General features: G+C 37.2%; 1 protein-coding gene across 5 annotated transcripts in view; it reads left to right on the forward strand.

The window, feature by feature from the left end:
- Nucleotides 1-20,224, forward strand: part of mark4b (MAP/microtubule affinity-regulating kinase 4b) — a 42,959-nt gene that overhangs the window by 21,227 nt on the left and 1,508 nt on the right. Inside the window, exons 4-18 of one of the 5 annotated variants that reach the window (XR_014628764.1) lie at nucleotides 4,026-4,074; nucleotides 4,566-4,631; nucleotides 5,734-5,804; nucleotides 6,002-6,058; nucleotides 6,237-6,473; nucleotides 7,457-7,576; nucleotides 7,698-7,797; nucleotides 8,568-8,677; nucleotides 8,759-8,936; nucleotides 9,142-9,353; nucleotides 10,004-10,107; nucleotides 12,327-12,602; nucleotides 14,765-14,847; nucleotides 17,921-18,084; nucleotides 18,197-18,236. Coding sequence is in view for 4 of the 5 variants with exons in the window: in XM_084419313.1 (XP_084275439.1) it covers nucleotides 4,026-4,074; nucleotides 4,566-4,631; nucleotides 5,734-5,804; nucleotides 6,002-6,058; nucleotides 6,237-6,473; nucleotides 7,457-7,576; nucleotides 7,698-7,797; nucleotides 8,568-8,677; nucleotides 8,759-8,936; nucleotides 9,142-9,353; nucleotides 10,004-10,107; nucleotides 12,327-12,602; nucleotides 14,765-14,847; nucleotides 17,921-17,965 (1,708 nt within the window). In the remaining variant the exon portion in view is untranslated. Of the gene's footprint in view, nucleotides 1-4,025; nucleotides 4,075-4,565; nucleotides 4,632-5,733; nucleotides 5,805-6,001; nucleotides 6,059-6,236; nucleotides 6,474-7,456; nucleotides 7,577-7,697; nucleotides 7,798-8,567; nucleotides 8,678-8,758; nucleotides 8,937-9,141; nucleotides 9,354-10,003; nucleotides 10,108-12,326; nucleotides 12,603-14,764; nucleotides 14,848-17,920; nucleotides 18,085-18,196; nucleotides 18,237-20,224 lie in introns of those variants that run through there. The other 4 variants (XM_084419313.1, XM_084419314.1, XM_084419312.1 and 1 more) reach the window with 4 other exon arrangements.

The raw sequence follows: 20,224 nt of genomic DNA on the forward strand, positions 1-20,224 counted from the left end.
CTCGTTCACCCGCAATGCCATCCAGAGGGAAACCGAGAAAGGCAAATTCATCTCTCTAAAAGAAGAAAAAAGGAAAGAGATCAAATCAGGGTTTGATCACCGCAGTCTGGAAAATCAGCAGCTTGAAAAATGGACATTAGAAACAGGAGAGAAGGGTAGAAATAGAGCAGTAATGTGCGGGCAGAGGCTGGTTTTCCATCAGGTGCTGAGGGAGTGTTGCCTGACATAGGGGGTGAGATAAGTCCTTGCTTAAATACCAGGTCACCATAGCAACAGTGACGTGAGGCCAAAGCCTAGGAAATGAACCAGGAAGTCCTGTCTTTGAGGAAAAGCTGGAGAGATGCATGAGGAAAGAGAGTGAGGGAGGGGCTGGATTATCTGATGGTTATCTTTAGGGCTCAGGTGAACAGCTGATGTGCAATTCAATTAGAGCCGCTCTCAAGGGGACGTTCCTGTATGCGTGAGCCGGGTGACGTTTGATGTCTAAGGATACCCCTGATGTCTCAGGATACCCCGGATGTCATATGATCATTCAGCTTGAATGACTGCTTATAAAAGCAAAAGAGATACACTTTCACATTCCAAATTGAAAATACAAGGTCACTTGTGCACGCTGCAAAAAAGCACATGTGCATCTTTGTCTTAGAAAAAAAAAAAAAAAAATTGTTAAACATCTGTAGAACAATATAAATGTACAACATGTGGTTTGGGGTCAGTATGAATGTTTTTTTTTTTTTTTACAAAATTAATACTATTATTCAGTAAGGATGCATTAAATTGACCAAAAATCACATTAAAGACTTTTACATTGTTGCAATATTTGTATTTTTAATAAATGCTGCTCTTTTTAACTTTTTATTCATTAAAGAATCCTGAAAAAAAAATGTCACGGATTCCACAAATATTATCTGTTTATAATAATAATGTTCCTTGAGCGGCAAATCAGCATATAGTGATAATTAAAATTGAAAACAGTTATTTGACCTTGATGTTGATATTTGTACTATAAACAAAACAAATATCTGAATTTTGACAGTGCTGATCAGCTGGTTCATGGGCATTCAACTTTTAATGCACTTGTGAAAACAGAGGCACACTGGAGTTGATTCGAGACGAATAACCTGTGCATACTAGTGATGTAACAGCTCTGTTTTGTTTCAGGATTCGATTTCCTTTCTCTGAACAGTGATTGTGCTGCTGGCTCAGAGTCTTTCGCATTAGCGGGGTCATTATGTAACCTGTCTGCCTCGATCAGTTCAATTCGCATTGGAGAGCATCTGTGTTTGTGTGTTCCAGCCGTACATGCGTAAAACAAACAGATTAGTGACCTCAAACAGATGCCTACTGTTGGTGTGTCCCACCAGAACTGTGTTAGCTATAGTACCTCAAGTGAAGTGCATGACTTCTTAAAATATAAAGATCGAATTGATCATAATCTGTCCAATTCATGTTGTCAACCCTTAAAAGTATATTTTTAGCACTGCTGCATCTAAAAACTAGTCCTTCTTGCTTTTGACACCGTGTTTAGATCTTTTATCTCTTGGACTTTGCCGAACAGGCCTCATGTTTCTCAAAATACATGCCAATTCGATCATAATGTTATCTGGAGTGTGTCTGATGTATAAAGGGCAAACCTGCTCCTGTACCGGTTTTGTTAGAACAAATTATGCCCAAAGGTAAGCGTATGTGCACCGAGAAGCAAAACAAAACTCCTCGGGGGGCCGTCAGCATGCAGACAGTATAAATCTAGAGAGAACTTCACTGGAATTCCTTCCTGCTCTTTAAAGCAGCCAGATATAAAGCCGTATGAGGTCGTTTGTCTTGAAAAGGCCTTTAAGGAGAGACAGAAATACGAACGTTTTGGAATATAAGCCAGCAAAAAAAAAAAAAAAAAAGCCTTCATCAATCTCAAGCTCTGCTAGCAATCAAGAAATGTAGGTAATCGTTAGCTCTTTTCCAAAAACTACTGAGCTGCCTCGTTGCCTACTTGTGCAGCTGCCTTGACTGATTTGGAGTGGTCTGCAATACATAGAGGTGAGGTGTCATTTAGGTGATGTACCAAAATAACTAAAACTGAAATAAAAATGAATAAAAACTAAACAGATAGATAGATATGCATAAATATATATATATATAGAGAGAGAGAGAGAGAGAGAGAGAGAGAGAGAGAGAGAGAGAGAGAGAGAGAGAGAGAGAGAGGAGAGAGAGAGAGAGAGAGAGAGAGAGAGAGAGAGAGAGAGAGAGAGAGAGAGAGAGAGAGAGAGAGAGAGAGAGGAGAGAGAGAGAGAGAGAGAGAGAGAGAGAGAGAGTACTACTCTAGTACCACTCTTTAGTACCACTCTCAATGGTACTAAAGTAACACTTTACAATATATATAAAACGAATCATAAAAATACAAAGCACACAAATATTGGACAAAATTAAGTTTTAATTAGGCTGAATATTGTATATGTATATATAAAATCAACATTTCTCTTTTGCATTCGTTTTTTTTTTTTTTTTTTTTTTTTCACAGAGCTCATCACAGTGCATTCTGGAATTGTCTTCTCCACAGGATGCATAGAGTTTGAATTAAAATGTGTTTTGTATATGAGCATAATTAAGTTGCCTTTGTGTTGAGGGTGCATGTGATGCCTTAAATGCTGTCTCTGTAGGGGATTTGGAACAGAGCCATTGTGTTCATAATCATTGTGTTTATACTGCATTGAAAAGTAAACTTGGCCCTGATTCTGCGTCAGTTTGTTCGGCTTTGTGTTGTGATGCTTTTTGTCAACCTATGATTTTGGCCCAGGGCTGGGAAAGTGAAGCTGCACAGACTCCTGAATTGAAAGCGGACGGTAAATGGAAACTAACCGATGGGACACACAGAGGGCAGTGAGTGAGGACAAATGAAAACATGGCCTCCCTTTCTCTCTCTATTTCATTTGGACTTTCTCCCAGGGTGACTGAGTGTGTTTGGGAAGAATTAGCTCTAGCGGTGTCGTGTCGTGTCTGTCAGCCATCGACACATTCCACGTATTATCTTCTCTTTCCTTTACCTTCCCTTTATGTTTCTCATATTCAAAAGTACTCTCGTAGTCTTCGTGACTCTTTGTCTTTCAGTCACGCTTTTTCTTGGTCCGTCACTTCTCTCTTCGACTCTGTCTCTCCGCCCCTCTCCTTTTGTCATACAAGGTTCTTGCAGCAGTCGAGTTCTGCTTTCAAACAACAGACGGACGGTTCTCACACACCTTGTTTGTCGTTTCATCATGGCCATTAGGTTGGACTTCTTAAACTTAAAGGGATAGTTCACACAAGAATGCAAATACTGTCATTATTTACCCTCGTACAATTTTAAACAAGTAAATGTTACAATTTTGGAAGGATTCAACCTTGTACCTCAAGACCGTGATTCTCAGCGGCATGATTCTTAGCTCTGATGTCTTAGAAAACAGAAAGATTGGTCATAAGATGGGTCTTTTTTTTTTTATCTTGTGATCCCTCTTCTGTTCAGTTTAAACGCTGTTAGAAAGGACAGGCTGGTCTGCGCTGGCAGCACCACGGGTTGCATCACAGAGAGTGTGGGCCGTGTTTTGTATTTATCATGGACTTTGGTGTAAATGGTGTTTATGGGTTTACACAACTGATGAATACCCGTCCGTCGGTCTTTGCAGAGTTATTGTGGCTTCTGATGTTTTATTAATATTATCAGTCAAATCATGTCTGACAGAGATGACTTTATCAATCTCTAAACATGACTGAAGAAGGTCTGAGACCACTAGTAAAAATGTTTTTATTTTGTATTTGTTTCTAGGTTAATACAAATTGTATGATCAGCATAACAATTTGGGTGAAATGTAATGTAAAGTGCACATTAATTATCTTAATTATATTCATTTTCAGATTATATTAAGTTACATTTTAATTATAGATCATTTCAGATAATTCCATGAATTATAATTATCTTTGAATGATATGTTATGAATTATATTTCCATGTTGTTGTATAAACAAAAGTTTATAGCTGATTATTTTCTCTCTCCTCAGCTCTTTCGAGAGGTACGGATCATGAAGGGCCTCAACCACCCAAACATAGGTGAGTATTTTAGATGCTTTTGAGTAAAAAAATGTCAGTCCTCTTCATTTTATCCTTTACACAGGAAAATATTGACATCTGAGGCCTCTCAAAACACACTGACCCTCCTCTGAAGTTTTTTAGTTTATACTATCTGTATCTGTCGCAATGTTGTTATTATTATACTTGTATGTAATATTCATTAATATTTTGAATTTGTTATGCGATTAGATTTTTTATATTTCTATTTAGCTTTAATTTATTTTTATTTCAGTTTTAGTCATTTTAGTACTTCAACTTATTTCAGTTAGTTTTTATATTTTAATGTCAAATATTTGTTAGCACAAATGAGATTTGACAGCTATGTCGAACAGAACATTTTCAGTGAATAATGATTTCAATTATTTACTTATTTAATTAACAACCTGATGCTCTGTTGCTCAATGCACTTATTACCATGTTTTTTCGACTCTACCCAGTGATATGATCAGATTTGTTTCTCTCATCTACAGTTCAGCTCTTTGAAGTGATTGAGACAGAAAAGACGCTCTACCTTGTGATGGAATACGCCAGTGGAGGTATGATTCCTCCCTGATTCAACATACACACATGCTTCCTACATAATGTTGGAAAACATTGCTTAAAAGAAGCAAATTACATAATTGTTAATCCTGAAAAAAAGTAAAACTTTTTTTTTCTGTGTGTACCATCAAGTGTTGATGAGTTTTTACATGAATAATCACACGTCTCCAGTTTTAATTCATACTCACACGTAAACATGCATGTGTACGACTGTCGCATCAATCAGACTCTGTGCTGAATGCAGCTGCACAGTCTCTTCTATAGGTTTCATGTGCATTCACTGAAGCCAGGCACACACAGCTCAGCAATTAAAGCTGCTATGAAAGATGTTCATAGTCAAATCAGGCTTATTTTAACTTTAGCCCATCCTATTCGTGGCGCTTGAATCGGCTGCTCTCTTAATGAATCTCACGTTTCCACTCCTAATCTATCTGATGAGGCTGATGCATGTGTGAGCGCGTGGAAAATCATGTACAACGGTACAGCTTATACTACATACACATTGGCAATCTGCCTTTTCTATTTCCTCCCCGTTTCACATCTCACTGGAAGCTTAATCATCATTATCCATCACTTCCTCTAATGAATCTGATCCTGTCGTCAGTGAATACGTAGCGGAATGAAAAATTGTGTTCGTTCACTGAGTATTAAGTAACTTACTTCGTTAATTTGGAAATTCCTAATTGATTGCTCATAACTTATCTAAATGAGTTATATTAGTGACCTCCATTACACGTCCAATGTGTGTTTACCTTTATCTTTACCCATACTTCTATGTAGCTTTATGTAGGAATGTGCAATATATCTGTACCAAATAGATTATCCTCCAATTTTAAAGATATATAATACTTACTTAAATTTGTTTTAATGATTTAATTTAATGTATTATTAAATACATTTATTAATTGAATAACTGTTAAATTCAATCTTTAGCAAATCTCAAAATAAATATCCATTTTTCATACTGTACACCAGGGTTCCTCAAATCTTGCCCTGGAGAGCCAATGCAATAAATGAAAATAAATAATCATCGGCTGTCGTTTTAAGATTTTATTTCAATAATTTCCTAGTTTTACTCGAATTTTTCTTCTGTGATAGGTGAAGTATTTGACTACCTCGTATCCCATGGGAGAATGAAGGAAAAGGAGGCACGTGGTAAATTCCGGCAGGTGAGAAATATCATCAATAAATTCTATAAATCTATATAAAAAATCTTGAAACTTGTTCACCTTTGATAAAATACAAATCTTAGAGGAGCAAAACCAAGCTGTATTTTCTAATGTGTAAACGTTTATGCTCATAATAATGTAGCAGTTATGTTTAACCCCCTGTTACAGAGATGTTAATGTCAGTGTTTTCCTTTCAGATTGTGTCTGCGGTTCATTACTGTCATCAGAAGAATATTGTTCACAGGGACTTGAAGGTTATATTTCTTTCTCGTGACTTATACATCCTTTTATTACCTCTGGAGCTCTCATAAAAGAGTAAAGGCCTTACAGATACACACTTTGCTCCCTTTTTAAAATACCCCCAAAGCATAAAACTATTAAATTGCTCCTGCTCATGGTCATTTACCCCATCCTATCTTATACCTCACTCAGGCGGAAAACCTCCTGCTTGATGCAGACTCCAACATCAAGATTGCTGACTTTGGCTTCAGTAATGAATTTACGCTGGGCAGTAAGCTGGACACTTTCTGCGGCAGCCCCCCCTACGCCGCCCCAGAGCTCTTTCAGGGGAAGAAGTATGACGGGCCAGAGGTGGACATTTGGAGTCTGGGGGTTATTCTCTATACGCTGGTCAGCGGATCACTGCCCTTTGATGGACAGAACCTCAAGGTAAATTACAAAGTATGAAACGAAAGAAAGTAAGGCAAGAAATGTCAAAAATACTATGCAACAACCATGTTTATCTGGATTTGGTGATAGGTAGGAACGAATGCCCCATTATTAAAATTGACGCTGATATAGATAAGCCAATAATTATTTTTATATTATGGCTGATAATCAATAAATGCCGCTATTAACATTCTGCAATCTGCACTATTCTGTGTAAATAAAATAAAAAATAAAGCACTAAAAGTTAAAATCATTATAAATGCTACAAGTGGATTTAAGTATCACAACACAATATTAATGTACAGTATAAAAATGGATAATTTGAGATTTGCTTAAGATAACATTTAAGAGATTAACTTTAAGTGACCATTAGATGACGACAAAAACAATTCACATCTAAAAATAGGGTAAATGCAATTCAATTTCCAGTATCAGTCAAAATATATACAATATAAACCATTATGATAAATAAAAATCTGTTATGTCCTGTTATTATGCATTATTTATTGATTTTCATTGATTGTAAACACTATGATAGTTTTGGTCAATAAAATAATTTATTTGCGTGTTGAATATCACTAAGGGCTGCACATATTGTCTATATTTAGGTAGAAAACGTGATTGGTAGATACTATGATAATTATTCAGGATAAAATAAATTGACTACATTAAATATGTGTGTTTCAATTTTAAAGACATTTTTGTTTACTTTTGTAACAAACTTTTTAATAATATGTCTAGTCACCGCTAATATTCAATGTAAAATCTGTTTTGTGTCATTTCCAAACAGTTTTATGGCAACATTTTGAGACATTTTCTAAGGCGCCTCACGTGCAGCAAGTGCTCTTATGAAATGCTTTGCTCTCAAGTAATGTAGGTCAAGTGAGCTGTGATTGTTTCTCTGTGCCGTGGGGGCGATTCGGTGGCTGACTGGTTCAGAATAAGATTAGGTGTTGAATAAGAAGTCTGTGTTGTTCCCTCAGGAGCTGCGTGAGCGTGTGTTGAGGGGGAAATACCGGGTGCCATTCTACATGTCTACCGACTGTGAGGGCATCCTGCGCCGGTTTCTCGTGCTAAACCCCACCAAGCGCTGCACCCTGGAGGTGAGGAGGAGCAACTGCGACCCGCAGTCGACCAACACAGCTGATAACACGTTTTATTGAGTTTACATAGATCTTGTGGTCTTTGGCTCACTCTATCTGATTTTCTGTTCTTCCCTTTCAGCAAATCATGAAGGATAAGTGGATGAATGTCGGGTATGAAAGCGATGAGCTGAAGCCTCATATAGAGCCGGTGGAGGATTATAATGACACCAGCCGTATAGGTAAGAAATGACTATTAACACTTTTGGGGAAAAAAAACTGTATTTTTATCTTGTTTTCCAGTATATAAACATCCTTTAAAACAAGCTCTTGCACAATTTTGCTTGTAAATTCATCTGGTTTCCAAACAGTATACATTGATTTAAGTAATAAATCAAGACATATTTAATTTTTTTACCCCATTGCCAAATCGTTTTTTTCTTCTATAAATAATATATGATTAAAGTTTTAAACTGTAGTATATTAAATTGTTTCTTTTTCTTACATCATTTGCGAATTGATTTAGAGTCGGTATGATGTTCTAATGTTTTTGAAAGAAGTCTCTTGTGCTTATTACCAAGGCTTTATTTAATAAAAAATATATTTTATATTTTATATTTTATTCCTGTGATGGCAAATCTGAATTTTAGCGGCCATTACTCCAGTGTTCAGTGTCACATGATCCTTCAGAAATCATTCTAAGAAATCTTTTATTACAATGTAAAAGAAATGATGTATCCTTGTAGTGTATATTCTGTGAAAAATATTGATTTTCAAAGGAAAATGTATCTTGTTTTTAAGATGATTATGACTTTTTAAATGAAACAAGACAGATTACTGATTAAAAAGGAAAAACGTAAAAGTAAAGTTTTTTTTTTTCCTTTGTAGTAACCAGAACGTAATTTTAAATCTTGCTAGCAAGACACTTGAACCCAGATTGCTCAAAGTGTGGCTAAAATCGTCTGCTAAACTTATTTACTTAAATAAATTTTTTCTCTCTCTGCTCATACAGATGTGATGGTAGGGATGGGTTACTCCCGTGATGAAATCAAAGATGCCCTGACCACACAGAAGTACAATGAGATATTTGCCACCTATCTGCTGCTAAGTCGCAAGAATGAGGTGAGATAGGGATTGCCACTGACCCGAGAGCAGCCAGTGTGCTATCCTAAGTGTGTAATATCTCATATGTTTCCCATATAGGATGGCATGGAGTCCCGGTCAAGCAGCAATTTGTCTCTAGCACGTGTGAGGCCCAGTCCCATCACGAATGGCACCAGCAAACACTCCTCCACCTCCAGCTCCACCTCTGCCTCCAGTCACACTAAACCCCAGCGCAGTGCCTCCACCTACCACCGCCAGAGGAGGCACAGCGACTTCTGTGAGTCCCTACATTTCTCAAGGATAATTTCATATTTATAAATGGCCTAGATCAGAGGTTTTCACAGGTGATCCATGATAGTATTGCTGGGGGGTCTGCCAGTTATAGTTTTTGATATTATATAGCTTAATTATGATTGACTATGTAATAATAATATAATTTTTATTATGAACTATGTTTGTAATTGTGTTTATATGTTTGTCAGGTGGGCCATCAGTGCCAGTAACCCACCCCAAGCGCAGCCCCACCAGTACAGGAGAGGGGGAACTAAAAGAGGAACGTTTGCCCTCACGGAAGGCCAGCTGCAGTGTGGTGGGCAGTCGTAGCATCCCCCCGTCGAGCCCCATGGTCAGCACAGCCAACAACCCCAACAAGGCCGAGATCCCTGACCGCCGCAAGGACATCAACGTAACAACGGTAATCAAGCACAGGAAATCACGCACATACGGTTACAGGAAATATTCATTGAAATATACTTTTTTTTCATTGATTGTCTTAGGGCTTGTGCACTAGATTCCAGGTCTTTTGAAGCTATTTGATAGATTTATGTGAGGAACGGTCTGAAATTTAAGCCATTAACCTTGCTTGCAGCTATGGTCACCATTCACTTTCATTCTATGGAAAAGGGAAGCTGGACATTCTGCTATAAATAACTCCTTTTGTGTTCCAAGGAAGAAAGAAAATCCTCCCTTTTTGAAAGACATAAGTAAATAATAACGGAATTTTCATTTTTGGATGTTCATTTCCTTTAATAGAGAAAAATATATAAATCATCCTGATGACAATTCAAGTGCCGCCCATTAAAATGTTGCATAACTTTTCTTCCCCCTGGGATATAATGGCGCATGTTCAGATTCGTTATCGGCATTCTCAGGTCATAAATTGATGTTCCCCTTGTATGCAAAACAGCTTGTTCCTAAAATGTTCCGTTGGACAAAATGCATGAATTTCTGAGGACAACTGTGTCAGAAATGCTGGTTATATTTAGATAGCCTTAGTGACATAAACTATGTCTGTGTTAATTTCCATCTTTTTTGGTTTTCAATGCTTTCTCTTTCATGTTTTAGAACAACATCCCTGCCAGTGCCATGACCCGTAGGAACACTTACGTATGTACGGACCGCACCAGCACTGACAGACACACCTTACTACAGAATGGGAAAGAGAACAGGTAAAACTGTCTCTGTATATGTGTCTCTGTATTTTATGTGTATTGAAGTTTTATAATTGATGTCCATGTTGAAGCTGAAACAATTTTTTCCTGTGGGCTTGTTTATTGAGATGGATTAGGTCTGTTATGCTTCAGCAGTGGCAGATGGTGGCTGCTTAGCTGTCCTTCTATCACTCTCCTCTCTTTTTCCCCCCCTTTGGGGGAGGTCCAAAGACTGAGTGTCATGTGACTTAAAAAGAATGAGAGGAGGCACATGGTGACGTGGATTGTCTGGGTCACAAGGCTGTTTGACTGGTTGACCTAAAGAAGCCTCCCTCCCCCGAGCCCAGCCAGTACAGTACAATCAGTACAGTAAAATCACCATCACCATAATTGACAAATACATAGTCTGAAATCTGAGACCACCTAGGAAATTATTTTTATACTTTAAATGGTATTATAAGCATAACAATTTGATTCAAATGGAATTGATATTAATATTTTATGTTTGATATGTCACAAATAGCTTTTTTGATTAGTTACTTTAAAAATAATACTTAAATATATTTTTAAAATAAACATAGATTCTGGGATTTTAAATCCCAGACTAGTCTTAAATCTTTTGGACCCCATGCACACACCCAGCCATGCTGTTTCAAACCCCTTCATCATGCTAATTTTCTGCCCAGCACCGCTATTAATGACTGCAGTGTGGCTGACCAAGGGAAGCTAATATGTGAAACCCTGTTATAGGAAATCCTGTGTGTGTGTGTGTGTGTAAGGTCCATCAACGCTGGGTTATTTAGAGCGTTAAGTGAAGTGGCTTCAGGCGAGTGGGCAGACTGAGGCAGCATGTGAGATCTGTTAGATCTATGCCAAAACTGAGCGAGATTGAGGGGACAGAGGCAGTCCGATGCCAAGAGATGCACGTCAGCAAAGTGAACCCATCTGAACGGAGAGATCATTAGTGCTGGTTGCTATGGAAAGCATCACGATTCCTATTGCTCATCAAAAGGAGAGGTGTGCTACTGTGATCAGACAACATCAGGTTTAAACAGAAATCAAGTAGTCCCTGGTAACCACCTAACAACTGCATAGCAACACCTTGGTAACACCCAGAACACTATAGAAACTGCATGGCAACACCCTAGTAACAAGTCAGAACACTGTAGCTAGCAGCTGCATAGAAACACCCTAGTAACCACCCAGAACACCACAGCAATTGAATGGCAACACCTTAGTAACCACCTAGAACACTCTTCCATTGCACAGCAGCATGTTATCCACTATTAAGCACACCTCAGTAATGCCAGGAGAATTGTGAGCTTTGAATGATCTTTTCATCTTGCACTCCTTTTCTCTCTTTGATGTTTGACTTTCTGTCCTTTGTCCTGGGTTTGGACTTGTTTGACAAACAGAAAATAGAGTGATTTGTCTCGCCTTTTCTCTGCGTTGAGATGTGCAGTCGTGTGCAAGCTTTTTTCCGCCAAGGGTTTTAATTTGCCTTAAGTGGCTGTTTCTGAGATGGGAATAAGAACACAAGAGAGCTCATGCCTCAGTGACTCAGCAGCATCCTGCCTCACATTTACGCTCAACTGAACCCAACGAGAGCGGCCTCTTCAAGTGTCGAGATCTGATGTCGGTCTAATCGCATCGCTATAGAGCTGTTACTGTGGTACGTTTTGGACTTTGTCTTATGGATTAAGTTCTGCCACCAAAGTAGCCTCCAGTTAGAGCCACTATGACTGCTAATGAGTGGGAACAATGAACGTACAGCACAGCAGCCATATTTAAATCTAAGTCTTTGCCTGTGCAAAACTCATTTTGCTAATGTGTTATAAAAATCTTTATATCTGATCAAAATCTGATTTTGAACAATAACTTATAAACCAATAAAGAAAGACCTACTGTGAGCTGCAAGGTTGTTAATAGATGGTATATGCTTTTGTTGAAGCCATCACCCTGCATTATTTCAACTATTTTTTTTTTATAAAAAATACCTTCGGAACCAAGGCCGCTGAAAAAGTGAGTGGGATCTGTTTAACTTTATTATTATGCCATTGATTAAATCGTTGTTAACATTTTGCTAAGCCATTGCTGTGCTCTTTGTGGTTGTTAGCATTGCTGCTATGGTTGTTCTTGATGGATATCATTCTTCTCCAGAGCAAAAGCCATGCTGGTTATATGGCAAACTTTTTTTTTTTTTGCTTTAATCCATGTTTTCTTGTCTCTTTCCTCAGCTCCTTGTCACATCGATTACCTCCAGCCTCCCCATCCACCCACAGCATCTCTGGGGCCGGGGCCTCTGGCTCCACATCTTCAGAACGTTCTCGGCTGACGAGGGGATCCACCATACGCAGCACCTTCCACGGTGGCCAGCTAAGGGACCACCGGCCTCCCACCCACGCACCCCCCACCTCACCCACCCTCTCCCACGAAGCCAGCCCTCTGCCACACTCCCGTAGCCGTGCCACCACAAACTTGTTCTCTAAGCTGACCTCAAAACTTACCCGCAGGTAAGAGGAGAGCGACGGTTTCATCTTGTAAACCAGAATGACTTTGTGAGAGTAAACATTTGTTGATTATAGATAAAAATAGATCCACATAAAAGTTCCAAATCATTAGTTTACTCTTCCCAAATCTTCTACTTTTAGTATACATTGTTCTATCTGAAGACGTTTAAGGCTCCTTCACACTAAGAACGATAACTATAAAGATAACTATATTAGCATTCACGCCAAGAACGATAACTATATAAACATAACTATATTAGCATTCACACCAAGAACAATAACTATAAACCTAACTAAAATAACTATATTAGTATTCATACCAACTCTATACCAACTATAAACATGACAATAATGATAACATGAACTATAACTATTAAAAAAAACTATAACGATAACTATATTAGCATTCACACCAAGAACAATAACTATAAACATAACTAAAATGATGACTATATTAGTATTCATACCAACGGACCAACTCTATACCAACTATAAACATGACAATAATGATAACATGAACTATAACTATTTTAAAAAAACTATAACGATAACTATATTAGCATTCACACCAAGAACAATAACTATAAACATAACTAAAATGATAACTATATTAGTATTCATACCAACGGACCAACTATATACCAACTATAAACATAACAATAATGATAACATGAACTATAACTATAAAAAACTATAACGATAACTATATTAGCATTCACACTAAGAACAATAACTATAAACATAACTAAAATGATAACTATATTAGTATTCGTACCAACGGACCAACTATATACCAACTATAAACATGACAATAATGATAACATGAACGATAATTATAGACATAACTATAAAGAGAACTATATTAGCATTCAAATCAACGGACCAACTATAACTGTAAACATAACGATAACATGAACATTAACTATAAAGAACAGCGTTGACACTGAAAAAGTTGAAAAAGATAACTATAACAAAAACAATATTATTGTTCACCCCAAGAACAATAACTACAAACATATCTATAACGATAAATATATTAGTATCCACACTACCAGACGATAACTATAAAGATAATTATAACGAAAATTATATTAGTCTCCTTACCAAAGGACGATAATAATAAAGACGTTTTCACACCAAGAACGATAACTAAGCGTCCACACCAACAGACGATAATTATAACGATAACTATTTTAGCATCCACACCAAAGAACAATAGCTTTAAAAACAACTGTAATGATAACTATATTGGAATCCACATAATGTTCTGTTCATTTATAAGCGTTCTGCAATTATGTTGTCTGCCTTTTTAAGTGCTCAAACTTAATGTCAGGGTGGATTCTAATTCAATGTCAATGTTTTTATTGTTCATCGGCTGAAAAAAAAATTCTGAAAGCGAATACAATGACTTTGTTGTTATCATTGTACATGTGGTGTGGACCTATTCTCACAAAAATCGAAGGAATTTTTAAAACTTCTTTTCAAACTTTTAGTTATCGTCCTTGGATGTGAATTGCTCTTTAGCATTTAAAATCAAAATGACATGGGCTCCACCGCTAGAGCCAATTAGTTTACAAAGTCATCTTTCATTTGGTTTGGTGCCCATTGTCCTGTGGAATATGAGGAGGTAATTTAGTTAGATATGGGAGCGTTTGAAGTCCGTAATGTGATTGAGATGTTCAGTAGAAAGTAGGAACGCTGATGGGGCGCTTTGCTCTTCAGCATCCTCAGTTGAATTGTTTATGTGCCTGTCTGGGCCAAAAGCCAGAAAGAACGACTTTTGCAGAGATACGCAACTAGAAGCTCTTTATTAGATTAGAGCAACACTTCCATCTCTTAGATTAGATTAAGCACCTATCTAGGATGACATCCAATGGATAAAGTCCTTTTTCCGCATAAGTTTGCATATGTACTCTCTGCATTAACTCTTCCTCAAGCCTCCTGTGTTATTAACCGACAGTTTCAGGCGCCTGCTCCTCCTCGTGTCTCTATCTCTTGGTCTTGGCTGTTTTTGGGTGCTCAGTGTTTCTGTTTTGTTTATTTGTTTCTTTGCCTTTTTTTCCCTTGCTGCAATCTTATTTCTCTCTCGATCTCCCTGTTCCCCTCCTTCTTTCTGTCTATCACACTTTCCTTTTCTCTTTTTCCTTCCCCTCATCAACTCTTAGGGTCAATCTTGACCCCTCTAAGCGCCAGAGCTCAAACAAGTCAGTCTCGGGCTGCACTCTGCCACAGGGATCAAAAACAGTTAGTAAGTTTTCTTCCTGTTTGTGGCCTTGTTCCATCTCTCAGTCTGTCAAAATAATCAGTCTCACCGCTCTCTTTGGCACCCGTGTCGGCGCTGGGTGTCAGAGCACCTCTTTGAGCTTTCAGAGATAATTCAAAATTGAAATTCTGTCATCATTGACTGTCATCACCACCCTTGTGTCCAAACCTGTATGGTTTTGTGCGATGTGGGATGTTGAGAGCTGTCGGGCTACAAAAAGCAGCAGAAAAGTAGAATATTACTTGTTTGCCACAGCTGGGTTCCGGAAGTAAAAATCTGATTTTATTTTTTCCATAGGGCAATTTGAATTGATTTTGAATGATAACTTACACTCAGAAAAGCTATCACTGGGACGGTACCCTTTAAATAGGTTCCAATATGTACCATTTAGGTTCTAAGTTGTACAATTTTGGTACCAATATGTGCATTTTGAGGTACTAATATGCACTCTTTGTGTACAAAGGTGTACCTTTTGAAAGGGTACCGGGCCAGCGACAGCTTTTGTACCTTTTTTTCCTGAGAGTGTATAAACCTTTAAAGACAGACCTAATGTGAGTTTCAGGGTTGTTAATCGATAGTGTATGGTTTTGTTGAATCCATTAATCCAACATATTTTTAAAATAATTGTGTTTAACAGTTAGCAGAACCATTGATTCTGCAAAGATAATTATATATTAATCAATAGTTTTATATTTATCCAACATTTCAATTTGATTGTCATTCGCAATGCTTCATGGGATTGTAGTTCTTTCCCTCATTTTACCTTTGTAGCTTGGTCGGTTTAATTCATGGCTTCTAACTCTTCAACAAAGAACTTTTACAAAGAACCGTTACACTCTATTGCAAGTCTTCTGAAGTCTTATGATAACTTAATTCACTGAAAATCATCCTTTTTGCTGTGGCTCTTAAATCGCATTCATTTCAAATATGGCATGGTATGGCACGACATGTATGAATCAAATACGTTTTTAAAGCAATAGCAAAGGGGGAAGACTTGCGTACAAATCGTATGGGCCAAATTCATGCCTCTTTATTTGTCATTTCCACAACATGACAGCCCCAATTTGGGTAATATGCCAAATATTTCGTTTTTTGAAGAGAAGAAAAGAATTATACATGTTTGGAATGGCACTAGGGTAAGCAAATGTTTTCAGTTTTGACAGAATTTTTTTTGGGGTGAACCAACACTATTTTGATTATTTAATGTCAATGCATTTTGTAAAACTGCATTTTTTGCGGATATGTTTTAATATTTGAGAATGTGCTTTCTTTGTGTTTGATGCTCAAGAGGTCTTTTACACCATAGCTCCATCACTTTTTTCATGCACTCATTCATGCATTTCTCTCACCTTTTACTCATTCACAGGAATGGCATTTAGCTTGGCCTGAAGAACACTGTGCCCTCATTAGATTTCTCGTGATTGTTAACGGAATTAAAGGGTTAGTTCACCCAAAAATGTAAATTCTGTCAGTAATTACTCACCCTCATGTTGTTCCATTCCCGTAAGACTTTCGTTCATCTTCGAAACACAAATTAAGATATTTTTGATGAAATCTGACAGCTGGATCACTCCTCCATAGGCTTCTAAGGGACTGAAACTTGCTGGCCCAGAAAAGTTATTAAAGAGATCGTTAATATAGTCCAAGTGACTACAGTGGCTAAATCTTAAGTATATCAAGCGACGAGAATACTTTTTGTGCGCAAAAAAACACAAAAATAACGACTTTATTCCACTATTCATTTCCCTCTCTCTGGGCCTCGAATTGGTTCACGTAGTGTTTTTGTGCACCGCGTCTGTGTTGCACGTCACCACGTAGGCTCACTATTGGCCGACGCTGGTCATGTGTGTGATGCGTGTGACGTACAACACAGACGCGCTGCGCAAAAACACTACGTGAACCAATTCGAGGCCCAGATAGAAGGAAATGAAAAGTGGAATAGTCATTATTTTTGTTTGTTTTTGCGCACAAAAAGTATTCTTGTCACTTGATATACTTAAGATTGAGCCACTGTAGTCACTTGGACTATATTAACGATCTCTTTTAAAAACTTTTCTGGGCCAGCAAGTTTCAGTCACATAAAAGCCTATGGAGGAGTGATCCAGCTGTCAGATTTCATCAAAAATATCTTAATTTGTGTTCCGAAGATGAACGAAGGTCTTACGGGAATGGAACAACATGAGGGTGAGTAATTACTGACAGAATTTTCATTTTTGGGTGAAATAACCCTTTAAAAATGCTTCGTAAAACAATTTCATCTGGACTGTTCTATCACAAAAGCCTAACTTTGGAAAAGGCAGAGCCAAGCAAGGGCTTCCTCTCTCCACTTTAGACCCAGATTAGTTATGTAACTTGTATTTTATCCTCTCATGTCAAATCCCAATCACCGTTGGCCAAGCTCATTTGCCTCCCCTGCTTATCACAAGATATTTTTTTCTGTCCAGGTATGGTTTATTCACACCCAACAGAGAGCCCTCCATTTTCACTGTAATGCTTGAGGAAGATGGCTGTGTACTGTCCCTTTAAAAGGGAACACACTGGCCACCTCATTTGCTACATTATGTGAATGGAAAGTTTCACAAGTGTTCATAAAAGCAACCTTGAACCGTAGCGCCCTCATGTGGACATCAGCCAACTAGCACTTTCTTTGTTTAGAGCTAATAATAACTACTAATGTCTCATCTAGAATATTAGATTAATAAACTCAAAGGCAAATAACCACACACAAGAAATTGTTTTTAGATGGTGTTATTAAGGATACAATTGTGAATGTTTCTTTAAATTTTGTTACGCTGACATGAAGCAACGTGTGACGATGTCTCAAAAACATTATTAATATATTCTATAAGAAAATACATAATCCTACCCTATCAAATCCATCACTGCTGTCAGTTTCTTTTGTTCTCAGTAGTGATATTTGTGGATTGATTGAAGGTGACGTCAGTGTAACGGTGCACGTCTGTGATTGGTTGTTGTGGAGGGAGGAATAAACTGTGATAATCGCCGCTCTATTGGCTAATTGATTCCTAACATGAACCATTTTTGTCTTCTTCTTGAGGGTCACAGACGAACCTGAGAGACTCAGCAGATCTCCGGTCACAAGGTGAGTGTTTCCATACTCTTTTTTATACACATATTTGACTGAGGAAGTAGCATAAAAGTTGTCCATCTTCATTTCAGAAAACAAGCAAGCAACTCAAACAGAAGACAGACAGAAAATAGGTAGTGGAAATTGAAAAATAATAGCACAAAGAATATCTAGATAAATGAACAAAAAATAAATAAATGTTAAAACGTCCTCACATACTATTTTAACTCTGTTACTTCTCCTTAGCTACAGATACAGCTACAAAAAGTCAGGCTAAAAAACACAGGTAACTTCTAGCATGTGCTGCGTGCCATGTCAGATCAGACTGATCAGAATGTGACTGCTTTTTGTTAATTATATAGAACTGTGTACTGTACTATGTGCATCAAATCTAGCTTAGATATATGTAGAGTTTCCTTAGATACGTACTTGTCCTTCCCTTTACCTTTTCCATATTCACAATCACAATATAATATTCATTGACAGTGGTTGGCTATTGCATTTCGAAAGTCACATTTCCGTTTTTTTAAACATGGATGTTTGAATGACATTTTTTTTTATTTTCTGTGCTAATAGTGACCAGCTAATTTCAATATATATTGCTGGTAAAAGTTGAATGTATTTGGAATGCAGTTTACATTCGGTTGAGATTTACATTGAGGGATAATGTGTATGAGGCTTATGAAGTGCATGACACAGGTGATGTTTGGCTGCACAGGTTGTACTGATTTAAGCATACACATAGTGCTCTACCTATACACTTTTGTTCTATACTTTGCCTGATTTTTATGTTATTATATTCTATTTCTATATTTGTATGTGCCTGAATGTTTTTTTACTCTACCGTTCAAAAGTTTGGGTTTAGTAGGAATTTTTTTTAAAGAAATGAATACTTTTATTCAGTGAGGACGCATTAAAGGGTTAGTTCACCCAAAAATGACATTCTTGTCATTAATTCCTCACCCTCATCTTTTTCTGAACCAGAGGTTCTGAACCAGCCATAGTCATTGTAACTTTCAAGACCCAGAAAGGTAGTAAAGACATCGTTAAAATAGTCCATGTGACTCTAGTGGTTCAAGTTATGAAGCGACGAGAATAATTCTCTTCTCCTCCATGTCAGTCTGCTGGGCTATTTACGTAGTAAACAGTGCAGCGCCTCTGGGTTCTACATCAGAACGCCGGTGATTATTGGCCAGCTCCTGCGTCAGCATCACACGCATGCGTCGTGGTGCTCGCATGAACAGTGTCGGCCAATAATGAGCCGGCGGTCTGACGTTGACGCCGTTTCGAAGATGAACAAATCTTAAGGGTTTGGAACAACAGTGAGTAATTAATGACAGAAATGTCATTTTTGGGTGAACTAACCCATTAAACTGATGAAAAGTGACAGGAAAGACATAATGTTGGATTATTCTATTCATCCAATAATCTTGAAAAAAAAATGATCATGGTTTCTACAAAAAAACAGCTGTTAAAATGCACCAGAAATGAATATAATATGCTGATTTGAAGGATCATGTGACACTGAAGACTGGAGTAATGATGCTGAAAATTCAGCTTTGCCATCACAAGAAAAATGTTTACATTTAAAATATATATTCAAATAGAAAACCATTCTTTCACATTGAAATGCTTCACAATTGTTGTGTTTTACTGTATTTTTGATTCAATTAAATGCACCCTTGTGAGCGAATAAGACTTATTTAAAAAATCTCAGACACCAAACTTTTGAACCGTAGTTTACTTAGTCACCTTTAAAAATGAATGGCGTTCACATTTTTTTCAGGCCTTGCAAAATGTTCTACAACTTTTTGCTGATAATCACACTAAATTGAAATAATGCTTAGATTTTAACTGGTTTTGAAAATGGTTTTACTATCCTGAAGAACTCCAGTGTCTCCTGCAAGGTAACTGGTTTTAGCTTTTATCTAAACATTTCCTCCCTTTTTGATTGTAGAAGGATTTCAAACTTTTTATTAAGATGTTTCTTTCAAATCATTTAGCATTATTTTATTGGTAACACGCTTTACCTCAAGGTTCATTTAACATTAGTTAACGCATTACGTTTACATAAAATGTTAAGCATTTATTTATCTAGGTTAATGTTAATTTCTTCTTATAATAATACATTTTTAACATTTCAAGATGTATAATTTCAGTTAAAGTTTAAACTTTTTGCAATTACATTTTAATTCATGTAATATGAACTAACTTTAATTAACAAATAACAATAGTGTATATTACAAATGAACAATAATCTAGATAAGAAAAAAG

The sequence above is a fragment of the Rutilus rutilus genome (genome assembly GCF_951802725.1).
Source record: "Rutilus rutilus genome assembly, chromosome: 9".
Taxonomy (NCBI): Eukaryota; Metazoa; Chordata; class Actinopteri; order Cypriniformes; family Leuciscidae; genus Rutilus; species Rutilus rutilus.